General features: G+C 48.0%; 1 protein-coding gene across 1 annotated transcript in view; it reads right to left on the bottom strand.

Moving 5' to 3' along the window:
* Positions 1-19,843, bottom strand: part of PTGFRN (prostaglandin F2 receptor inhibitor) — an 83,467-nt gene extending 63,624 nt beyond the window's left edge. Inside the window, exon 1 of the mRNA XM_019661453.1 lies at positions 19,491-19,843. Within this exon, the coding sequence (XP_019516998.1) occupies positions 19,491-19,539 (49 nt within the window). The 5' untranslated portion in view covers positions 19,540-19,843. The remainder of the gene's footprint in view (positions 1-19,490) is intronic.
* Positions 19,844-23,734: the final 3,891 nt, after the last annotated feature.

The following is a 23,734-nucleotide window of genomic DNA, read 5'->3' on the forward strand; positions in this document are numbered from 1 at the left end:
TAAGGAAACATAATGTTACTTATTCAACAAACAACTGAGCAAGGAGCCCCAAAGATTGATAATAGGTGAGAGAGAGGTAAACTGGCCTCTGGATCTTCTTTTAAGGGTAAGAAGGTGTACAGAAAAGTTTTAATATAAGGAAGGATGGAAGTAACAAAAAAGAGGTACTAATAAGTGCCATGGAGTTCAAAAGTGAGGGCGTGTCCATCCAAAAAGATTAGGGAAAAGCTGCATGCATTGTCAACATTTGAACTGGGCCTTTGAGAAATGGCTGGTGGGGAGGGAAGGCTGGATAGGACGCACTGAGGAGGAAGGTGACCAGTTAAAGGGTGGAGCCCAAGCAGAGACCGAGGAGGGGACCTGTGGGAGTGATGAAGGGTAGGGTGATTAGAGCAGGCTGGGGCAGACACACGGAAGGTCAGTCGGGAGCCCTCCGCAAGATGACAGAGGAGAGGTAATACGAATCAAAACAAGGGCAATGCGGGAACAGGAAGGCAGCAGCTCTGAGAGCCATGCTAGAAGGATTGACTGGTAGACCCATCAAAGGGAAGCTAACAGCTGGTAAGGAAACACAGTGGAGAAAAACAGTCCATGAGATTTATTAATAGACAAGTTGAAGGGTCCATGAGGTGGTGGGAATGAAAGCCCCCAAAAGATATCTGAGCCCCAAATGAATGTGGAATCATGTGCAAGGAGGGAGGTGGGTAAAGAGAAGGTGTGGAAGCCAGTGAGGTGACTGAGGGACAGGGTATAGAGAAGAGGGAACGGGACAAAACTATAGCGAACTCCTGTATCTAAGATACAAGCAGAACAAAAACAGCACAGAAAAAAGAAACAGTGGCCAGTAAGAAAGAAAACCAGAAAAGTCTATGTCCTAGTAGCCGAGGGGTGCGAGAATTTCAAGAAGGAAGGGTGTGGAACAACATCTAGTGTTTTACTTACAGACAAACCCATCTGCTTGCTCCTGGGCGACACCAAGCTCCGAAGGCAGAACCTGTTTCTTACTCGTATCTGCATCTTACACATTCCTAGGGCAGATTCCTATTATATGTTTCAGTTTGAAGAAAAAGTGAACAGCAATATCAAACCCACAGGAAAGGCAGGGTAGATGGGTGCTGAGAAAAGACTACTGACGTGATGACTAAGTGGTCATTGGTGACGCGCACAGAAGAGCGTCTTCAGTGACAGTGGTGTGGGATTTGGAGAGAAAGAGCTAGAAGAAAGGGAACAATCAAATATGCAAGGAAGAAGACAGGGCACAGCCATGAAAAAGACCACAAAGCAGGTGTGAGATGCACAGATATGCCTCAGTGGTATGCAGATTACTAGGAGCTAAAGGCAACTTCAGCCTCAGGCTCAAGAGAAACTTCTGCCCCTCCCTTTAACTACCTAAAAAAACTTGAATTAGGGGCCTTGCCCAAAGAGATTATCAATGCTAACCTCTTTTGACCTATCTATAGGGCAGAACAACCCTCTATTTACTAAACATCTGCTCTTCTTATCATCCTGCAATGGCCCTGTGAAGCCCCCACGGTCCTCTACCTCATTCCCTAGCTCAGAACCCACATTCTCTTTCTATCTCTGAACCTCTCCTGTATGTGGGGTCTCTGACTCACTCATGTATGTGGGCTTCCCATACGGTTTCCACACACATGTGTGAAATTTGATCATTTTCTCTTGCTAACCTGTCTCATGTCTGTTTGATTATTAGACCAGCCAGAAAAACCTTGAGGGGAAAGTTTATTCCGCCCCCAGATAAGCTCTGGCTTGAGCCTCCGGGTACCCAGTAAAGCCATTTACTGAGATGGGGGAGTCAATTGCATCAGGCAAAGCTAGAGCTCTCTTCTGGCCATTTTAAGTTTGAGATGCCTGTTAGACATGAGAGTAGGGGTACAGTGGAGTAGGCTGTAGATATGTATGTCTGGAGCCGGGGTGGGGGTGCGGGTGTGTCCAAGCAGAGACATTCATTCATTGAAGAGTCATCAGCACCTAGATGATATTTAAAACCACAGGGTCACACAGGGAGAGAATATACACATAAAGAGGAAAAAAGAGCCAAAGCTGAAGCCCTTACTTTTTTCAGACTTGAGGAGAAAAGGATAGGTGAAAATACAGAAAAACTTTGAGGCAAAATGTTTGAGAAACCTTAGACTGGTCTCTCTTGTCTCAGTCAAGTAGGAGAGGGTTAGATGCTGGAAATGGTGGGAAGGTTTAGAACAAGCATTAGAAGGGTGATAACAGGAAACCATCACAAAATGAACACAAAGGAGGCCTGAGGTGCAGTAAAGACACCCTGACTTTGTGGGAAACTCAGGTGGGCAGGTTTTGAGATTTTCCTCAGTAAAATGGTAAGGCTTAGGCTCAGAGATGGTGGCTGGTGTGGATTACTCAAATACAATACGAGGACGGACAGAGAAACATGGCAGGGGAGCCCTAGCATGCTAACAAGCACACTGCTGAAATGCTGACCACCATGGTTTGCTCTGGATTAGAGCCCAGGAAAGCGAGAGTGGCCTGGTGGACTGGACAAAAGGAACGTTCAAGATCGGGGATCACAGTGAGGATGGAGACCCAGAGTCATCAGCTAGCAGAGTCTAGTGAAGACGGAAATGGTCCTGGGCTGGCCCTTTGTAAACAGCAGAGAAGACCCCAGAATGGGCACCTGCAATCATCAGACCCTTCATACCCTTCAATAGATGGTATCTATGCAACACCTCCACAGCAGTTTTAATCCCTTGTCCATTTTTATCCGTGTATCAGGTTGTGCTATTTAGATGGTACATTCCATTTTATCAACATGGCTTTTAAATGATCGACCTCTATTTGTACTTGTAAACTATGGATGTAGCCCTCAAATATTTGACTCATTTTTATTTGACTAGGGTGGTGAAGAAAATAACCTGAAGAGTCATAGTGGCACTAATAGAGGGAATTTTAAAGAAGTAAAGGGACGAGGTTATGGTCACAGGGGGAAATATCAGTTGGCAATCAAAAAGGCGACAGAATTCAGAGTGATGACACGGTCCAGGTGTGGCCGTTAATTCTCACAAAGTGTGCCATTTTCCCAGGGGCTAAGATGACCACAGAGGGCACTCCCAGAGTCCTCCCTGGCCTGAGCTGGCTGCAGAAACACAAGGAAGGGGCTGTTGGGACCAACAGATCAGGTGGGTGAAGAGGGTGGTCCAGAGGCCCAAACCTTGTTCTCGCTTAGCATTTACAGGACAGTTTCTGGCTCTAGTCTGTAGTCGTTCACATCCAGAAATCTTCTGGCCTTCATGCAGTGGAAGGAGGAATAGTAAGTATCTATATCTCCCACGTTAAACAAGAATTTGGTGAAAGAAAGACTTTGCACTCTGCCAGAATTGACAGGCTCTTTAAGGTTAATGCAACTTTACTTAGCTTCTGCTGCTGAGATAAACATCGCCTCTGGCACTACAAACCCGAAAGGCAAGGAAGACAGGAAGAGAACCAATGCCACCCAGCAACCGAGGAACACAAATACAAATCACTTCTAAAGACTGGATCATTAACTAATTGGACTTCTGACCAGTGACTCACTAGATCATATAACCATGACTTTGGTTCCAAGGAGAGTTCTCTGGCCTTTGAGAGATCCTAGGAGGCCAGAGCCATGCAAAATCTTTAATTTTACATTATGACATTGTGGGGTTTTGTTCTGGGTCAACTTGGCTAAGTTGGAACTACATTTCCCAGAATGCTCTTCCCTATGCAGTTCCGAGTCATTGCTGGACAGAATAGCAGTGCATTTGAGACTTGGGAAGTGGAAGGGAAGCAGTAGCCATTACGCTCTGGTTGTCATCATGGTTAAAGGTGGTGAGACTGATGCACAGGTGCGAGTGGGCACCAGTGTGTCTTCGCTCTTCTTTCTGCTTTCTTCCCAGTTGCTATCCTTACTAACCAATGCCCCAAGATCACCAGATACTTGGCTGCAAATGAGAAGTGGTAACTTGAAGAGACAATTACCCTTCCCCAGACTCCCATGCCAGGCTCCCTTTGCAGTACACTCTGCCTGGGTCCCAGAATCCTCTGCAACCTCCAACCTGTCCACCTCCAAAGGTGCTTCAGGAGGGCTAATGGCTTTTTGTTGGTCCTCCAACTCCCCTTTTCAGTCCTCCACTTCCCCCAGCTCCTCCCCATTGTGTAAAGTTTAATTCTTCTAATGAATGCCTTAGTCCGTACTATTTATAGAGGCTCTGCTTCTCTGATGGAACCCTGACACCGTAAGCCAAGTATTGAACAGACAGCTAGCTTTGCCCTCGAGGACATGGTAATTGACAAAAACCGCCTTACATTTATAGCACTGATTTACAGTTTATAAATCCTGTTCATATCATTTAATGCTCACCCCTGAAAGCACTAAATAAGGAAACTGAGGTTCTGAGATATGAGGTGACCAAAGACCAACAAAACGATGCAATAACATGGCGAGGCAATGTGAACTGATGAGTAACCCAAATAACTCAACAAACATGAAATGATTTAAACAACTCTCTGTCTAGGGACCAGAGACAGAAAAAGCTGAGGCAAGATCTATTCACAAGGATCATTTTAGAGCATCCTATAAACTTAACAGCTGCTAGAGGCCCAAACACTGCCCAGCATCCCTCACTACTCAGCCATTTTCAATCCTCTCCATGTTCGAACTGGCCAGCACAGTCTGCCAAGTTGTGTGTGAACACCTGGTCCTCCTTTTAGCCTCTGGTTTAACGAGAATGGGGGATTCATACAGGATTCAAACTTGCATCTGGGCAAGGAAGGCACCTGAGATAACTGGTGATGAAATTCTCCCGCACTCCTTACCTTGGGCAGCTTTGTCCTCTCGCCCCTATTTTACTATTTCCTACACACATTTTCTTCTCCTCCTTCACGTTGTTCATCCGTCCCCGCAACATGGCCTTAAGTCTGCCTTCGACATTTACAGATGCCGTGGGTAATACGGAGGTCTATGCTCAGCTTACCCCAGGAGGCCCAGGAAGGAGAGCGGTGTGGCAGTTTGACTGGAACAGAACAAGATTCTGGGTTCACGTGCCCTTTAAGGAAAGGGCTTTAATCTGTCAATCTGGTATTTCGTTCCTTCATGCAGCAGTTCTTTACTGCACACCTACTGTGAGCAGCACCACAGTCAGACAAGTTGATGAGCCAACACCCACCAAGCATCAGAGTTGAGGAGGATGGTACATTGTGGCAGCTTCAGAGAGAAGGTGGGAAGGAGTCCTCCACCAATGAGAATCTTTTAAAATATCAACTAAATAAAGGGCATGAGGGACTTAGAGCATTCTAGGGAAGAAGGACCAGAAAAAGTTGACAAACTCACCCATAACATCATGCTTAAATTCCTTCAGGTGACACTCAAAGCTCTTTGCACTCTTACGACTTTCTCTCCAGTCTCAACCCTTTCCCTCTGAAGACCCTACAACTCAACCCCACACTCCAGCCATTTAAAAAAATAAAAAGTTTTCTTCATGCAAGACTAGCATGCTTTTATAAATAGGTGTATTCCTCTACCTCCTGCTCTTTCTTCTCTCTGCCTGGAACAAACAATCCACCCCTTCTCTGCCAGACAAAAACCTACAGGTAGTCAAGACTTAATGAGCTTGGATGCATCCACCTTGCAGATGGCTTTCCTGACCCTCCCCCAGGCTCAGTCCCCAGCCCCAGGCAGAGTTCAGAAGGGGCCTGCTGAGGGTCAACTGGGCATGGCTGCCATGATCACCCCGAGCTGGTCTGCCTCCCTTGTTGGACTGCGAGCCCCTGAAGGGAGAGACTGCTCCCTGCTCAGCTTCATGTTCACAGCCCAGCAACATGCCTGCTGATGTCATGACTGCCATCACTTCGGTCTCCACGAGCTTCTGCAAACTAGGATGTTAGAGCCGGGATTGATGTTCGGATTGGCATCTGGGTGGAATACCAGCAGTTAACTTAATCTCACTTATATCAGAAATGGCCCCTCATGGGTGAATTTTCAAAAAGGCTCTTTGGTAAGCACATCACAGAAAGGCATGTGGTGAGAGCAGCCATAACACACATCATCTAGATGCAGTTCTCAGCACCTCAGGAAGCGATACAATCTCAATATCCCAAACCTCACATTTTGCCACATCAGATTATCACTCGCTCTTCTTTGGGGCTAGAAAAGACAACAGCCGGGTCCTTCGGATCCTTACACAAGGTCCCCAATCCATTCATGCCACTGAAGCCTAAAACTGTCTATACAGGTAGAAAGGAGAGACAGGTGGTAATGCAGACAGGTATAGAGGATTGTCAGGTGTCTCACCTTTCCTGCAAAAGCACCTCTGTCTAAACTAGCCCAGAATGTTCTCCCTTTTCTTTAAACTCTCAGCATTTCTTCTAACCATCCTTGGCCACTTCTGCGACACCACCTCTCTTCCTGTGTGTACAGCACGCCGCCACATCGAGCCTGGCAGCGACGGGGGCCGAGGCACTGTGTCTATGCCCCTCGAGAGCTCTAGAACAAGGCCTGGCACCAGGGAGACAATGACTAGTAGTTAGGAACCAGGCGGACAGCGCGACGAGGCATGTGCTGCAGGCAGCAGCACCCCTGTCCCTTCGCGACGTGGCCAGAGCAGGCTGCCTGCTAGAATAGTGATGCCAAGCAGGCAGTCTGTGGTTGGGACTAGCCCGACCACAAGGCGCTCAAAGCACACACTGGAGCTGCAGAAGTCTGCTTCTCCACGCTGTGAACACAAGAGGAGGCGCCGACGCCAGTTCTGGATGGGAGCGGTGTGTCAACTCCGCAAAGGGAGGAAGGGGTGCAGGGAGTGGAGAGACAATGAAGAGAAGCCATGACTGGCTTATCTTCCACAGCAGCTGCCCAGGAAAAACCCCAGAAAATCACATGAGGAAGAGTGGAGGCTTTCTCATCCCTTCTTTTGCATGGGCACACTCTATTTCCTCCTACCCTATCCTGCAAACCTCTGTCTTAGAAATGAAGTCACAAGGAATTCGTGTGGAAATAACAAAAAAAGACAGTAGGCACACACACCAAAGAGAGTAACCACTGCCCCTTTATGACTGACTTAAGGCCCACAACACAAGTTTATGTATGTATTTCATATTTGTCATATGCTGCCTATATTATAGGTGTATATGTATATGTGAGATATAGCCAAGTGTTTTCGAAACACATAAATCCATTTAATCACTCAAAGACTCAAATTCCTAGACGCTGGGACAAACAAAAGTAGACATGATCCTCCTTTCATGGTGCTTACCATCTGGGGTAAGAAAGACCAACACTCATCCTAATACCTTGGTTTGTGAGCATAATTCATTCGGGAAGCAAACTACTCGTATTACAAGACATTGCTCGTTTACCATGTTAAAATGTATTAGAAATGTTTGCTTGTCTTGCAGAACACTCACGAACCAAGTTACTCACAATCCAAGGTTTTACTGTACTATGATCATTGGAAATCGCTGGCTGTGCGCTGAAGGCATGTTGTTCAATGACAGCCCACGACAAAGGAAGTGACACAGGCTGGTCCGTGCTACAGGCAGCAGACACCTTCCCTACTCCCCCCACCTGCCCCAGCCCCTAGGGTCAGAATGTGTCCTATCTCTCTGGCGAAAGGGAGGCTGGCCTTGAGCTCCAAATGGAAATCATCCCAAGACAACAGAAAAACAAAAGAGGGGGGCAACGCGGGCATAGATTGTACAGTTGTTTCTAAGGACGTGGAGTGAGGGGTCCTTGGGAAAACGTCAAGGCGAGTCATCAGAATTTGATGATGTGCTCGTATTCACTTCTTTGAGGCCCAAATGCCTTCACTGAGCACGCTGGACAGAACAGAGACCTGCCTTCTCACTGCCGTTTTCTTAGGACCAAACTCAGGCCCTGCTGCGGGTAACCCCCTAGGGCCCCAGGAGCCCTGAGAGTGCAGCTGGGCCGTCTATGCCACTTGTTCCCTCTGCGACACTCCAGAGGTGCGGGAACAGAGACCTTCTGCAGTTACTTACGGGCTAGGTCTGACACGAGCTTTCTGGGACTCATCCTGATGTCTCGGATGAAACTTGTTTGTGAGATAAATTGTTATTAAAGTGGGACTCTGATGACTAGACCACATGATTATATCAAGTCCGTTTCCATAGAAAAACATCTAAAATTCCCCATTTCCTCTAAAACGTATCCGTGTCTCTTATCAGGCAATCGTCCTCTGAAGAAATGCTCTGATGAACTACCTGAGGGGAACATCAGTAATTGTTTTAGGAGCCATCTTCCTCGTAAGGAACAACCAAAAATAGGATTATGGCCTGACGTAGCCCCTTAATTTAGCAGGCTAGCTTCCTGAAAGCCCCAGCAGACCTCATCAGACTCACGCATGTGAGCTCTTAGCTGCTCTGTGGGCGCTGGCGATGCTGCCAACACCTTTCAGGGTGACTTTGCTCCCGTTCTTCCTCTCCGCCATCTCCCCTCCTTGGAGTTTAATAAGCACACCCCCTGAGGCCTCTCTTACAGTTCCAGTTTAAGTCAGCTAATCCCCCCACCAACCCACACACGCTGCTCTACCCCCACCTCTGAGAAACAGCACTGGTCATTTTCATACCTGAAATGCTTTTCCTGCTCCCGGCTCAAACCACTTTCCAGTCCCACCTGCTCCATGAAGACTTTCCGTAAGAACAGCTCAAGGCCCCCGTTTTATCCCCATAATCCCGATATGCACAGCTATCTAGGAATGCATCCACTCAGATGTTTAAAAAGCACCAGCGATCCATTCTGCTCTTCAGTTATAAGCGATTTAGTTGCCACGTTGGGCTCCATTTCCTAATTCCTGTGTAGTCTCCCACAGTGTGAGAAACATGGTAAATGCTCCCTCAATGCTGCAGAAGTACTAAAAAAAATAAGACCACAAGGAAACGTAGGAAGGTCTTGCACTGCAGTGTGGGGTAATAGATGGGCATCAATTTATGACTTCAACTAACAAGACCCAGGGCCCACTGTGTGCCAGGCTCTGGACTAGGCACTGTGGTCTTCACTTAGGAATTACTGCATGGATTTCTCAATCAAAGTTGATGGACTACAATGCCTTCTAATAAATAAGAAAACATTTGGATGTACCAGCCTTTTCCATTCCCAGAAAATGGAAAAATGAATTGCTATGCCAAACGTAGTTTTTTTGTTTTGTTTTTTAACTCCTCCCTGCAGCATAAGCAAAGCAGCAGCACACTGGACAGACAACAAAGCAGCTAAGAGTCTATTCTTAGCACATCCCAGAGGGGCGTAACGTTTAAAAAGCACTGTCCATCCCTTCACCCCAGGACAGCCAAAGACACCAAGCCACACCCAACAGCCAAGAAGTCACTCCTAGAGGGTTCTTGATAAGCCTCAACAATGTGTGCATCCAAGACGAGGGAGACAACATCGCTGGGTCAGCAGCAGTGGCTGCACCTTGAAGGAGTCACGATGCAGTGAAGGCCAAGGTCGTAGACACAGGTTCCTAGCAATATGCAGGTGTTCCAGGTTGGAGCCTTTCAGTTGGCGCTGCGTCCAACATCATTCTGAACCTTCCCATTTCAGACTAAGAGAATGAAAAGGAAGAAAATCTCCAAACACTGGGAACATATCCCTTAGTCACTTAAGGCTACTGATGGGAGACATCTGAGTTTCAACTTTCCTACCCTTCAGGAAGGAGGTGAAAAATCCAACGTGGTGTTAACATTTGGACACATTTAAAGATGTCTGTCTCGTCTCGCTGTGGTCTTGGGGGTGGTAGAAAAAGCAGAGCCTGGGAAGCACCATCATCTGCCAGGCCCTTCCCTAGACTTGAGGACTAAATGTGGAAGAAAACCCAAGTCACGTTCCTAAGGGCTGAACCTTGATCGCTCGACCCCAACTAACTCATGGCTGATAACTTCAATAAAACTTGCCAAAAAATCAGTAATAAGGTCTGCACCAATCTGCAATCCCACCAGCAGTGCACAAGGGATTCCTTTTCTCCACATCGCCGCCAGCACTTGTTGTTTGTTGATTTACTGATGAGAGCCATTCTGACCGGAGTGAGGAGGACAGCTGTCTTATTAGGGAGACCACTTCATGCACGGTGTAGGTGCCTGACCACTGCAGTGTACACCTGAAGCCAAAGCTGAATAATAATGTCAACTATAATTTAATATATATATTATATATATATATGTATATTATATATATATATATATATATATATATATATATATATAGTCACAGGAAGTGGAGTACAGCATAGGGAATAGAGTCAATGGAACTGTAACAGCTATATACATTGTCAGGGGTAGTGGATTGGGGGAAGGGGGTTATCACTTTGTGAGGGGTATAAATGTCTAACTATTACATTGTTTTGTACACCTGAAACTAATGAAATAATAATAATAATAAAAAGAAGACCTGTCATCTAGAAGCACCTTATTGGTTCTATTGTTCCTGTGACTTTTCCCAGAAGTCCATCTGAAAACACAGTTAACCTGGTGGTGGGGTTGCCTCCATAACCCAGAGAGCCATGGGGAAAGCTGCCAGCTTCACAGCACAGGAAGTGGGCTGCGAGGAGGAAGCAGTCGCTGATCCAGTGCCAGAATGACAAACAATTCCCAGAGCCTCCAAGGCCCCTACCACCCTGTTAGAGAGATGCCAGGCAGGTGAGAGATAGGAGGGGCAGGCTGCAGACAGGAGGAATGCTGGGAAAGATGGGCGAGGAGCCAAGGCTGGACCAAGCAGCCCATATGGCCAACAGCAGGGGTCGGCGTGGACTCAAAGAGCTCTAGAAACGGAAGGGGGCCTTTGCGATCGGCTAGCCCAGCCCCTTACGTCACAGAGGCTGAGCCACTCAGCAACTTGTCCAAGGTCACAAAACTAATGAGTGGAAGATCAAGGGCCAGAATCCAAGCCTAGTGTTTTCAAAGGTGAGGAAACAAATGTTATCAACTTTGGCCCAGTCAGATATCAGAGGTAAATTGGCCAAAATGACGTCAGAGGTGAAAACTCTAGGTGAGTGTTCATTTGGGCTACTGCCCGTCCAGACTACCACCCCTCAGATTTCCACTTCCAAGACCCTGGATGCAGAAGTTACCTCTCAGGATCCCCACCCCCTCCCTTCCTGGCCCACTCCCTGTGCTTCTGAATCTGCTTTCTAACCCTCATCACATCCTCCAGTCCCTCAAACCTTCTGTGATTTATCAGGCATTCCAGCCCCATCACCCGCCCATCCCACCTAAAATTCTCAGCCACCTGACTCTGCGCGGTGCTGTCACAACTCCTTACAGATTCCTGCATCCCTCATTCTTCCACCTTCAGCGCATGGAGAAATCCCACCATGTCCCTCCCTTGCTGCCAGGCTACCAAACTTGGTGGGATAAAGCCAGTAAGCCAGGCTGACTGCCTCCACTACAGGGCTGACCCCACCCTTCATGGCTAGCTAACCGTCTCCACATTCCCACAGAGCCCAGCCCACCCCCATGCTCCTCTGGCTCTGACTCTGACCATGGCCTTTGCCTCAGAGTTCACCCAGGACGCCCAGACCACCAAATAACCTGTGTCAAGCACGCTTCCAGCCTAGGATTCCTCCAACTTTCAGCAGGCACTCGAATCCCATGCGGAGCTAGTTACAATACACACCAAGCCCTGAGGTTCTCCCAAGGGCTGCCAAGGCTGCTGGTCCCCAGGTCCCACTTTGAGTAGCAAAGTTCTAGGGATTTACATACATGAAGTTTAATGTTTGCATTTTTCTGCATGTTATTTTAATCTTCATGACAAACCTGCAAGAGAGGTACCAGTCCCATTTTACAGATGTAGAAACTGAGGTTCAGGGAGGGTAAGAAACCAGTCCAAGTCTCACGCTGCTAGAGGGCAGGAGGCCTATGCCAGAGCCGGAGTCCTCTTCTTTCTCTGCATAAGTGATTTTTCAAGAGCAGAAATGTTTAGATACACACGGAATGGTTTGTTTGTAATACAAAGAACTGAAGTCTTAGCTGATGAAGATAGGAGAAAGGTGGATTATAAAACTGCCACAAAGTTTTATCCCTGTATTCGAGAATCCAACTGGCAGCTGACGGCCTAAAAGCTGCTATCGGGAAGTTGGCTAAGTCTACCAATCAACATGGAAGCAGACATCCCTTGAAACATGGGGAAAACGTTCAATTCGTGCAGAGAATAAAAGGCAACATATACACAACCTCTAATTGGCATGTCCAGGGACTGTGTGGCCGCTCTTAGAGCTGCAAAGGCTGAGGGCACTGCTGACAGCATGTTCCCCTCCACCTCTCACCTCCCCCCTCTTCTCGCTCTCCAAATCCAAGGTTGCTCTGTCTTTATCATTCTGGTTTTTCAGCAGCATTTGGTCACTCCCTCTTTAACAAATCGACTCGCACCCATGTCTGCTTGGTTTCTGACGGAGACTTTTCTGGTTCTTCTGCTATCCATCCCTCTGACCACTGCGTCTAGGACTCTCCCTTCCACTTCCTGTCCCCTAACTGGACGCACTCCCTTGCCCTTGCCCCTCACCTCAGTCATCCAGGCGGTGCTGCACTTTCTGAGGACACCACCAACCGTAGGCTGGTGCATCCTGCCCCACCCTTGGAGGGAAGCTCTGCGTCAGCTCTGTTCACTGCGGAATCCCCAGGCTCAGGACAACGCCTGGCCTGGGGTAATAAACAGTCTCTCAATATTTGCTGAATGAGTAAATGAGCTACTCGCCATGTCACCGAGCTCCTCAATTTCCATCTGCAAACAGCTCATCCCAAGGCCAGGTTCACCAGGTAAAGGAGATAACTGCCAACCGCCGACACATCACAGGACACACAGGAAGTGGTCCTATCTGTATGGCTCACAGGGTAAACACGGCTTCCAGTTTAGAGGCATCTCTGACCTGTGGGCTCCAGGGGCTGAGGATATCAATGTCATGACACACCTACAACCCACCTGAAACCCATGCGGGTCCCTCCCTCACCATGGCCAGAGAGCTGGGAAGTTCTCTCCCAGTCTGGCTCTACATAAGAACAAGGGAGAGCCATTACCAGGATGTTCTTGGCTTGGGGTCACTTTTAAGGTCTGAAAGGTAACCCATCTGTCTGCACATGTGCCTCTATTTTACTAGGATTCAAAGACAGCACCCATTCTGAAATAGGCCCTGAACCCTAAGGCGCGGTTCAAAGCCAAGTCCATCCTACACAGGGCAACTCTAGCCAGTGTTTCTCCCGTCCCCTGAAATATCCTGAGGGATGTAAATGCTTTCACGTTCCAGCTGCTTATAAAGGTGCAAAGCAGGATGCAATTAAGGTCCCAGAACATCATACTTAAACTTGAATCATGCTGCTCAGCGACTCCGTAATCTCACACAAACACTTAGGGAGCATTGTGGAGAAATCAGCATTCGAAGAACACAGCCGTGGACGCAGTGCCATTATCTCTAGTCTACTGGAAATCGCATTGCTGGTCTGGGATGGCGTTACCTACCGGGTCTAATTCTGTTGCTTCACAAACACTACAGTTGGTGTGGGGCAGAAAATAGTCCAAGATCTCAAAAACCACCGACTCTGCCAACCACAGCAACTTGCCCTTTCCTAGAAGATAAATTATGAAGAATCTTTGCCAGTTCTAGTTATTTCCCCAAAAGCAGAGTCAAATGGCCTTGCGAGCCTGTCTTGAAAAAAACCAATGCAATTAAATGGAATAGCTATGGAGCTGCCCTGACAGCAGCCCCCAACTTCCTCTGATGAAGTGAGAAGCAGTCACACGCTGACAGACAGGCACACACCTTATTTAACTGCCAGACACCACGCCAAGACGAAAATGTACATTCAATCGATGGGGTAAAAAATCCACTCAGCACTCGTCACTAAAACAAAATAGCCATATAAATGCCGACTAGCCCGAATGCCTTGTAAGGAATGCGCACGGACCGCGAGAGTCCCTATTCAGCAGGCTAATAAGAATAATTATAGCCAGGGCAGGCATTAATCAGCTTGGCAGATCCAGGAATTCTGTTAACAAGGCTGAAATGAGTGCCAAGGAATCTCAGAAAGCCAGAGAACTTCAAAGGCTGTGAGGCTGGTTGAATTCACCAGGGTTCCCTCCTGCCAGCCTGCCTGCTTCAGTGGGGGGCTCCCTTCAGTGTGTGAAGGAAGCCTCGTTTAGGTCCCTGAACTCAGAGAAGGCGAGGTGACCTGTCGGGGGTGCAGGGTTGCCACCTCTATGAGGTGCATCTCGGCACAGCCTGTTCAGGAATTGTGACTGAGCTGCACTCATCTTAATGACAAGGGCATTTTTGCTTTCGAACCACTGTCACCCTTTTTCACCTAAACTAACTTCAGGCAATACACAGCATAAGGTTATGGCGAACACCTGCCAGCTCTCCCTTAGCAGAGGCAGAATGGAGTCCTGGGAGCCAACCTTGGCTCTGCCATGGAGGAGCTCAATGACTCTGGACAAGTTCCTTAACTTTTTCTTCCCCTTCACTTTTCTTGGCATCAGTTTCCTCATCTGGAATATGAAGAAAACACTAGTACCTTTCTCAAAGCATGAAGTAAGAGAATATACATGAAGGGCCTGGAGCTGCACGTCCTCTATACACACTGCTGTTCTTACTCTCTGCCTCATAGGCGCAGAGCCCCGTCTAGCAGCTCTGAGAAAAGAACAAACCAAATAGTCAGTAAACGGACACGTGTCCATAGATATGAGAGCTGACGCAGTGGGAGGGTGGGCACTTTTTTTTTTTTTTACCTTATATCTTTTGTAACCCAGAGACTGCTATCTGTCCCCTCAAAGCTGTTCTTCTCATCTTCCACAGTAGCTGGCACATGGCTGCCAGGCTACTCTGCATGTCTCAGCTTCCCTTGCAGCTAGTGTGGCATGGACTGAATTTTCTTGCGTGGAATATGTGCAGAAGCGATGTGTGCCACTTCCACGTTTGGCCATGAGGCCTCCATACCTATCCCTCCATGAGCTTTCACCCTTTGTGGAGCTGGAAAGACGATGGTGACAACCAAAGTGACCTTAGAAATCACGGGTTGAAGACAGCAGGACTGCCATCAGCCTGGGTGCCAGAATGGCTGTGTGGAGCAGGGATCCCACCAACCTTCTCATCAAAACATCCCCTTGAGACTGTTAGGAAGGACACATCTATTGTTTGAACCTCTTTGCTTGAGTCTTAGAGCAGTTTAGCCTGCCTAATTAATATGTTGTGTGAATTTTAAACAATAGATGTAATGTTTCTATCGTTTAAAACTACTTCAATGGACTTGCAAATATATATTTTTTAAAGACACAAATTGTTGAGACTATCATAATCCCTTTCCAGTCTTCGTACCTTCCACTCTCTAATTCATGCTGCACCCTAGTAAGGCCTTGCTCCCCTCAGACTGCCTTACTCTCACCCTGAGAACTTTCAATGGCTACCCATTACCCACAGATAAAAGGAGATATATATACACACATATGTATATGTGTATATATGTGTATAAATTTACCTATATGTGTATATATTGGGTTGTCGGAAAAGTCATGATGCACTTTTGCAACAAAAAACATAGAAAAAATGTCATGACTTTTCCGACAACCCAATATATACTTACACACACACACACACACACACACACACACACACACACACAACACACACAGGTCGGACAATTAAGTTCGCAAACTTGTTGAAACGATGTTGCTAACTTTTTTTGATATCAGAGGGATTATTCATTATGAATTTGTACCAACTGGACAAACAGTTAACCAAGTTTACTATTTGGAAGTGCTGAAAAGGCTGCATGAAAAAGTTAAGACAATCTGAACTTTTCACCAACAATTCATGGCTCTTGCATCACGACAATGCACCAGCTCACACGGCGCTGTCTGTGAGGGAGATTTTAGCCAGTAAACAAATAACTGTATTGGAACACCCTCCCTATTCACCTGATCTGGCCCCCATGACTTCTTTTTTTATAGGAAGATAAAGGCAATATTGAAAGGAAGACATTTGGGTGACATTGAGGACATCAAGGGTAATACAACAGCTCTGATGGCCATTCCAGAAAAAGAATTTCAAAACTGCTTTGAAGGGTGGACTAGGCACTGGCGTTGGTGCATAGCTTCTCAAGGGGAGTATTTTGTAAGGTGACCGTAGTGATATTCAGCAATGAGGTATGTCGCATTTTTTTCTAGGATGAGCTCGCAAACTTGTCAGATCTCATATTTATCTTCACAGAAAATATTTACTGAACACCTACTATGTGCTAGGCACCCTATTAGTAACAGGGATACTACCGTGAACAAAACCAACATGGTCCTTGTACCCAGGCAGTATAATCAGGGTGGTGATTTAGACATGACACACAATTACATCCAGTGAGCTAGGTAAGCGCTATAATGAAGAAGTACAGGCTGCCTGGCAGCACCCACAGGCCAACAAACCCATCCCTCGTGATCTAGACTTCTCAGCACAGCACAAAAAGCCTTCAGAATCCACTCAAGCTCATCTTTCCAGCCTGCTCTCCCATTATATCCTCTTCCTCCCACCCTCCAGTTACATGGAACTTCCTTGTCATTTCTGAAGGAGCCACGTACCTTCACTCATCCACACTTGATGCCTTTCCCCAGAGCCTGGGAGGTTCTTCCATCCTTTCTGTCAAAATTCTAATTGTCCTCAAGGCTCAGCTCAAATGTCACCTCTTTAGCAAAATCATCCCCAGTCCCAAGTCAAAAGGAATCATCCTCTTCCTTGCTTCCTACCAGCACTTGGTTTCCATGTCAGGTATTTCGTTGTCTTGTAGTTAGCTGTTTTATTATCTGTCCACCCCCACCCACCCCCACCACTCAGTGAGGCATTTGGCCGGGCCACCCGTATGGATTCCTATGGGCATTCGCAAAACGCTGTATTGAATGGATAAACAAGATAGGTCAGACATAGGCAACCGAAGTGAAAACTCGCTCTATGAAGCTGAGTGGATTCTGATGTGACGGTGATAGGTAGACTTACTCAGGAAAGCTTCATGGAGGAGGTGAGTTTTAGAGGGGGGAGGAAATTCACAGGCAAAAGGAGAGAAGCAGGAGGGGCATTCCAAGGACCAGGGGAGTGGAAGAGCCAGGAGGTTCACCAATGTTCTATGTAAAGGAGAACAAACAGGTTACTTAGAAGGAAGTGTCTGAATCAGAGAGAAGGCCAGCGGGAAGAGAAGACGGGGGAAGCATATCTTTGTAAGAAAGTCATTAAAAAAACCAACATACAAAGGCAGGACCCCCAAAACTGATCCTTTAAGGAAAATGATGACCTTAGAAGGGAGGCTGGAAGCAAAAGCCAACCAGGAAGATGTCAGAAGTGACCTGTGTGGGGAAGTATCCCATCCTGGGCTAGAGGAATAGCTGTAGAAACAGGAAGGGCAGGAAGAAGCTAGAGTCTGCGCTATGGGAAAAGCCACAGAATAGAACCTCTCAACAGGTAGAGAGGACAGTGTGAACGTGGAGGTCAAAGAAAGTGCCAGCAAGATTATGCCCAGGTCGCGATACAAGAGGAAAGATGATCTTGCTTATCAACATATTAAGTTTCAGGAATCAGGACAGTGCCAGAGTGGTGCAACAGGGAGGGCTTCCCGGAGGTCAGACCGAAGTCACACCGAGCGAGATTATGTGGGGGCAGAGTTATCAGGTTCAAGTTCAGGGACCTGTTAAGGGATAAGGCATTGGCTGGTGATACCACAGACATTCCCCGTGTGTAGTTAACCTGAGATGTACAGTCAGGGCAGGATACACTGGTTTACAACCAAGACTTCCCCAAGCTGTGCTTTCCCCACTTCTGTTTTTGCTTTTGCTGCTTCTATTTTTCTCCCTTTGCCCTTTCTCCTCTCCTTTTTTCTCCCTTATCATAGGTACTCAAGGGCACTTTTTTCCTCAGACTTCTACCTGACCCCACCACCTTTACTGGTAACACAGGTTGTGACCTGCACAACTCTAGGGGGAGTCATTCTCACAAAGCCTATGAAGCGAAATAGCAGCTCCCAGAGTTGTGCAGTGCACACTCTGTGCAACCATTGACCACGGCCCTGTTTGATCCAAACACATTAGCTCATGGATGGTTATGGACTATCACCAGCAGTAGGCAACAAACGATCTTTACAAGGGTCCCAGAGTGAAAAGAAAAGAATAAACGCACTCGGATCCGAGATCACAGAAGAGATGATTCAAAACTAAGTGAAAGATCCGGAAGCTTTTGGCAAATGGTCGTAGCTAAAGCAATGTGGCTGGATACACTCTCTTGGGGAGTGAGTCCCAGAAAACCCCTCGGAGGTGAAGAGAACACAGTAGCAGCAGAAAGGCTGGCCCAGCAGCACCAAGAGTCGTGGGGGTTGGGACAGTGTGAGCCCTGGAGCCATCAGGATGGGAGAGTGGCTATGGAAGTCCTCCACTGGGACCCTGTGACCATTAAGTGCAGAGGAGTCGCTTACCCTGTGTGCAGCTGGGGCCTGGCTGGCACAGAAACCACACACCACGCTCTCTACAAAAGATCCTGATCTGCCTTCTCTAAGGTCTTGGAAGGAAACCCGCGGTCAGGTAACAGGATTCTTCCTGTTCTGACACAAACCAAAAGGATTCACGGATATCAAAGCATTCAAGGGCCAGTCCTGGGGCACCACGGTGGGCACTTAATAAACAGATGTATTTCTGTGGCTGATGGCCACGTGGTTATGGTAATATATGAAGATAACCATATGTAGCTACGTGAAGATGGTGTCTGTGTGTATGGAGTAAAAGGAAAACGGAGAGAGAGAAAAAACACCCAAGATTCCTTGGGTTGGGGGAGGGCGCTGGGCCCATTTATCAAGAGGCACCAAGGTTTGGGAAGGGTGGAAGACAGGGGCCAGGAGAGGCAGGGAAAGTAACAGGTAGGGAAAGTTGCAGAAGCCAAGCCTCCGAGGTCTTTGTGTGTAAATATGGAGCTAGGCAGCTTCCAGAAGAAGTGAAGGGAAAGACGGAGGCAGAAGCTCTAACCACAGCCAACATGACAGAAGGGCTCGCACCCCGATTTTTATTCCAGCGCTCTAGGCCACCTCGCGACCTTCGTAGAAGGAAGTTGGCGGATTCTCTCGCTTCCCTGGAAAGGCAACTCAGCCCGGGCTTGTGTGTGAGGAGCGAGTCGGCGGGTCTCGGCCACGGAGAGGCAGATCAAAGGCGCATATTTCCGCTCCCAAGCTGGGGACACTGGCCGGGGACCGCGGGCACCTTCCCGGCCGGCAGTTCAAGGTGAGCCCGGCTCCCGGCGGCCAACAGGTAGAGAGGGTTGGGGGCAGCCGGCCAAGAGCCACTCCCCCCCGCACGTGTGGGGGGCGAGACTCGGCCTGGCGGAGAGGAGGCTGCCCCCCGCGCGCTGCCGGGCCGGACCCGCGCCGGGCTCCCGGGACGCCCCGCCGTCCTCCCCCGCCGGGCCGCGCCGCCCGCGTACCCCGGTCAGCTCCCGGGGCCCCCACGGTCCCCCCGCGCCTCGCCGAGCCCCGCGCGCACTCACCCAGCGCCAGCAGCGCCAGCAGCAGCGGCCTGGGCGCCAGGCGCCCCATGCTCGCCGGGCGGGAGCGACTCTGCGCCGCCGCCTCCTTCCCCGCCGCCTCTCCTCCTCCTCCTCCTCCAGCTCCGGCTGCTCCAGAGTCGGCGCTCCTCCGCCTGGGCCGCGCGCCTGCTCCGCTCTCCGCGCCAGCCGAGCGATCCCAGCGCCGGGCGGACGTGCGCCCCTCGCTCCCGCCGGTCCGCCTACCTCCTCCCCGCCCTCCTCCGGCCGGCCGGGCACCGGGAGCCGGGCGCCAGAGCCGCTCCGCTGCGCCGAGCGAACAACCCCAGCCGCTTCCCGAAAGCAAAAGGGAAGAGCCGCGGCGCCCGCCCGCCCGCGCCTCCCACCGGGCGCTTTGCCAGCAACAAACACAAACTTTCCCAAGCCCCTCCCCGCTCAGGTAACGGAGCGCGCGCCGGGACCGCCCGCTTAAAGGGGAGGAGGCGGCGGAGCCCACCCAGCTCTCCCCTCGGGCCCCCGCCCCACGACAAACTTTCCTCCGACCTTTAAAAGTTTGGCCTTCGATAAAGACACGTCTGGAAATCCCATCGCATTAGCTCCTTTCCGGGACACCCAGCGTTCCTCCGCTCTGGAGTCACCCACGCTTGTCTCTTGTTCCCTCGGCTAACTGCCGGCACGTTCACCCACTGGTCCCAAGCTAAGCACCCCACCAAACCAGCAGCTTGGCCTCGCTAAAAATTATTCAGATAAGACTGAAAGACATGGAAGCACTTTAAAGGCCGTGGATTCCATCCTCTTTGTGGCCTGTATAAGTGTTTAGGTGACTTGCCCAAGGGTTCACAGCAATGGCAAGACCAGAACCCAGATCTCACAGGCTCTGCTCACTACCCTGTGGCTAGGTGGACCTCACCTTCCCTGGCCCATCTCCTTCCCTCTCCAGGGTGCCTATGGCACTATTGGAACACTTCTTACACACACACACACACACACACACACACACACACACACACACACCCCATGAAAGAAGAAACAAAAAAGAAAACACTCAAGTGTATTAATAGCTACAGCACTTCATAAGGAAAGTACTTTAAGTGGACACAACTGGTTGCCAATAAAGATTCTTTTTTTTCCCACAATAGGGTTTTGTGTTTTTGATTTAAATACAAAAGGCCCAGCATTTGGGGAAAATTTTAGTGTTCATTGTTTAAAACTTCACAAGGATAATTCACACATAAAGGGAGCAGCACTGGTGCCACCCTGCCCCCCAACACCACAGTCTCTCATTAATATATGCAAAACAAATCACAGGAGTTAGTGGGGAAACTGCCTAAGTTGGGGAGAGAAACACTACATTTACTCTGAGGCATCATTATTTCCACTAATAAACGTGTGATCAGCCAGGTATGAACCCTTCTGAAAGAGACTCAAAAATTCATCCCTGATGGCACAACAATGGGAATGTACTTAATGCCACTGAATGGTATGCTTAAAAATGGCTAAAAGGGTAAATTCTATGTTATCTATAACCCAATAAAAAATTTTTTTTTAATTCATTCTTGCCACCAAGCCTTTTGCCATGCTGTTTGCCCACCCTGCAATTCCTTTCCATCTCATAGAATCCGCTAGAATTTCTCTGGGAAGTTTTTCAATTTAATTGAATTAACTTGAAATGCAAGCCTCATGTTAGGGTTTGGGAGATGCTGGAGCTACAGAGAAGAGTAAGGTCTGGCCCTTAATGTCTGAACCACACATTTTGGCACTTAATCACATTCATTTTAGCACATGCTATGGACTGAAGGCTTGTACTCCCCGTCCCCCAGATTCATATGCTGATGCCCTAATCTCCAGTGGTATTTGGAGATGGGTCCTTAGGGATGTAAATAGGTTCTGAGATTGGAGCCCTCATGAATGGGATTAGTGCCCTTATAAAAAGACAGGAGATGATCTCTCTGCCATGTAAGGATGCAGCAAGAAGCTATGTGTCTGCAAAGCAAGAAGGCCCTCACGTGGAAATGCATCAGCGAGCACCTTGATCTTGGGCTTCCCAGCCTCCAGAACTGTGAGAAATAAGTGTTTGTTGTTTAAGCCACCCAGTCTGTGATATTTGTTCTAGAAGCCCAAACAGATCAGGGCAGCACAGCATACATACTGCTCCTATCTCGCTCTAACAACAGAAGTGCCAAAGAGACTGTCACATTCTCATCTGTATCTCCTATGTTACTGCACAGTCTATGTTCACTAAAAAAATCTTTTGTTTAACAGACAAGTGCAAATCAGGAGTGTACCTGGCACATGATAGGTCTTCCATAAATATTTATAGAGTAAATGAATGTCAGGCACTGGACTAGACCCTGGGAATACAGAGATGAATAAGACAGCCTCTGCCCTTGAGATGCTTACAGTCTGTGCATCATGACTGTGGTAGGCATGACAGCATGTGTAAGGTGCAGTTGTGACACAAGGAAGTGGTCAGTCCAGGGAAGGTTGTCAAAAGAGCTTCTCAGAGGGGTTGACTGTGAAATGAGTCTTAAAGGATGAATACAGGTCTTTAGCTATGAGGTGTAGGGATGAGCTGACAATAGATGTTGCATATTTAATGTGATAGGGATTCTTATCCCCTTCCCGCCCCCAGGTGTTATGAAATTAATGGAGCATCTTGGAAATAACAGTGGTTAGTAGTTGAAACAGAAATATAAAATGAGACTACTCAGACAGGGCGAGTAAAACGAGGACTAAAGTGATATAGCCTGTTGGTGGTGGGCAGTCACTTGTGTCTTGAGAGTCAGTTCAAGACAGCCGTTTTTGTAGCAGAAAATGAGCATAAGTGAATCACTGCAGACAGATGGTCGTAACCACCATACCCTTTGGAGAGCCCTGAGGGTCAAAGGGTAAGATACATTTCTAAGGAAAGAAACAGCGCCTGCAGCAGACCAGCACAATTTGTTAATTGATGACTCTGGAATCTGGTGATGCTTTTATTATGAAAGACATCTTTATGCCAGAGTGAGTAACCTCCTATACAGGTAAGGCTTTTGCCCCAGTCAACTGTTCTCTATTTGGTTCGTTCATGGGCTTGCCTGGGGCAGGAAGCCTCACTTGCCAGCAACTTTGACCCACACTCATCCCCAAGGAGGTGAGTGAGTCCCAATCCGGATTTCCTTAACCAGATCACAGTGATCCTCAAAGGCTTTGGTCACAGCAGCCAGCTATCATTACCTCTTGATTACACGTGTCTGTCTATACAGGTTGCCCTTGAAAAACCTCATAGGGGGCCCTTGAAAAACCTCATAGGGGTCCCCACCCTCACACTGCTAGCTGCTTTTCCTGCTGAAATCAATAAAATCACCTTATTATGTAAAGTTGAGAATGGAAACGTTAAAGTTCCCAATGAATGAATTGGCTGATGGTTCCAAAATTCACCGACTTGGTGTGTTGTGTAGCTTTGCCACCTCCATCAGCCCGGTCTCCATCATCATCCTGACCCTACTTCTCTAGCAGAGTGGCAGGCCACGGAGTGAGATCGCAGGTGGCATTTCAATTCCATTAAAACAGTCCTGTGTTGTTTCCAGGTGTCTATTTCCCCTATTGAAGTTAAACAGGGGATTACTAATCAGAAAGAAATGTAACATTGAATCACAGAGTTAGAGAATGGAATGAAGAGTTAAAAAGGGAAGGGTGGGAGACAAAGCCTTCATTTCCTGGTGAGTGAGAGTCATTCAATACTGGTGAGGCGTTGGGGGGAAGTTGTGGAATACCCATCTTCAGAAACAGCAAGGGGTCTCATCTGTTTGGAATGAGTTAAGCTTGGACTGTGCTCTGTGACCTCTGGCCTTAAAAGACTGAAATGGGAGCTAGTGGAGAAAGTGTTGTTAGATGACTAGCACTGCCCCGATTTCACTTCTACCAGGGCAGCTGTGGCCCCAGGCACCCACCTTGTAGCATCTACTCCTGCAGGGACCCTGGGGTACAAGGGTATGAGGAGAAAATAAGAAAATGGAATGAGACAATGCTTTTGAAATAAAAGCTCTCTATGAAAAGGAGGTATTATTATTATGTATACATGGCCCTTGTCCTACAGGAGCTTATATTCTAGTTTAATGTATCAAAGGATCAGTAGTCCTGCAAAGAAATTCAAAGAATTGATGCCAGGAAAGAAAAAAAAAAAATTCAAAGCGAGGTAAGTAGATAGGAGAGGCACAAACCATTGTGTGTAGTGTTCTGCAAATATGCTATCCACTAGGGCTAAA

Source organism: Hipposideros armiger, unplaced genomic scaffold, assembly GCF_001890085.2.
Source record: "Hipposideros armiger isolate ML-2016 unplaced genomic scaffold, ASM189008v1 scaffold_349, whole genome shotgun sequence".
NCBI lineage: Eukaryota > Metazoa > Chordata > Mammalia > Chiroptera > Hipposideridae > Hipposideros > Hipposideros armiger.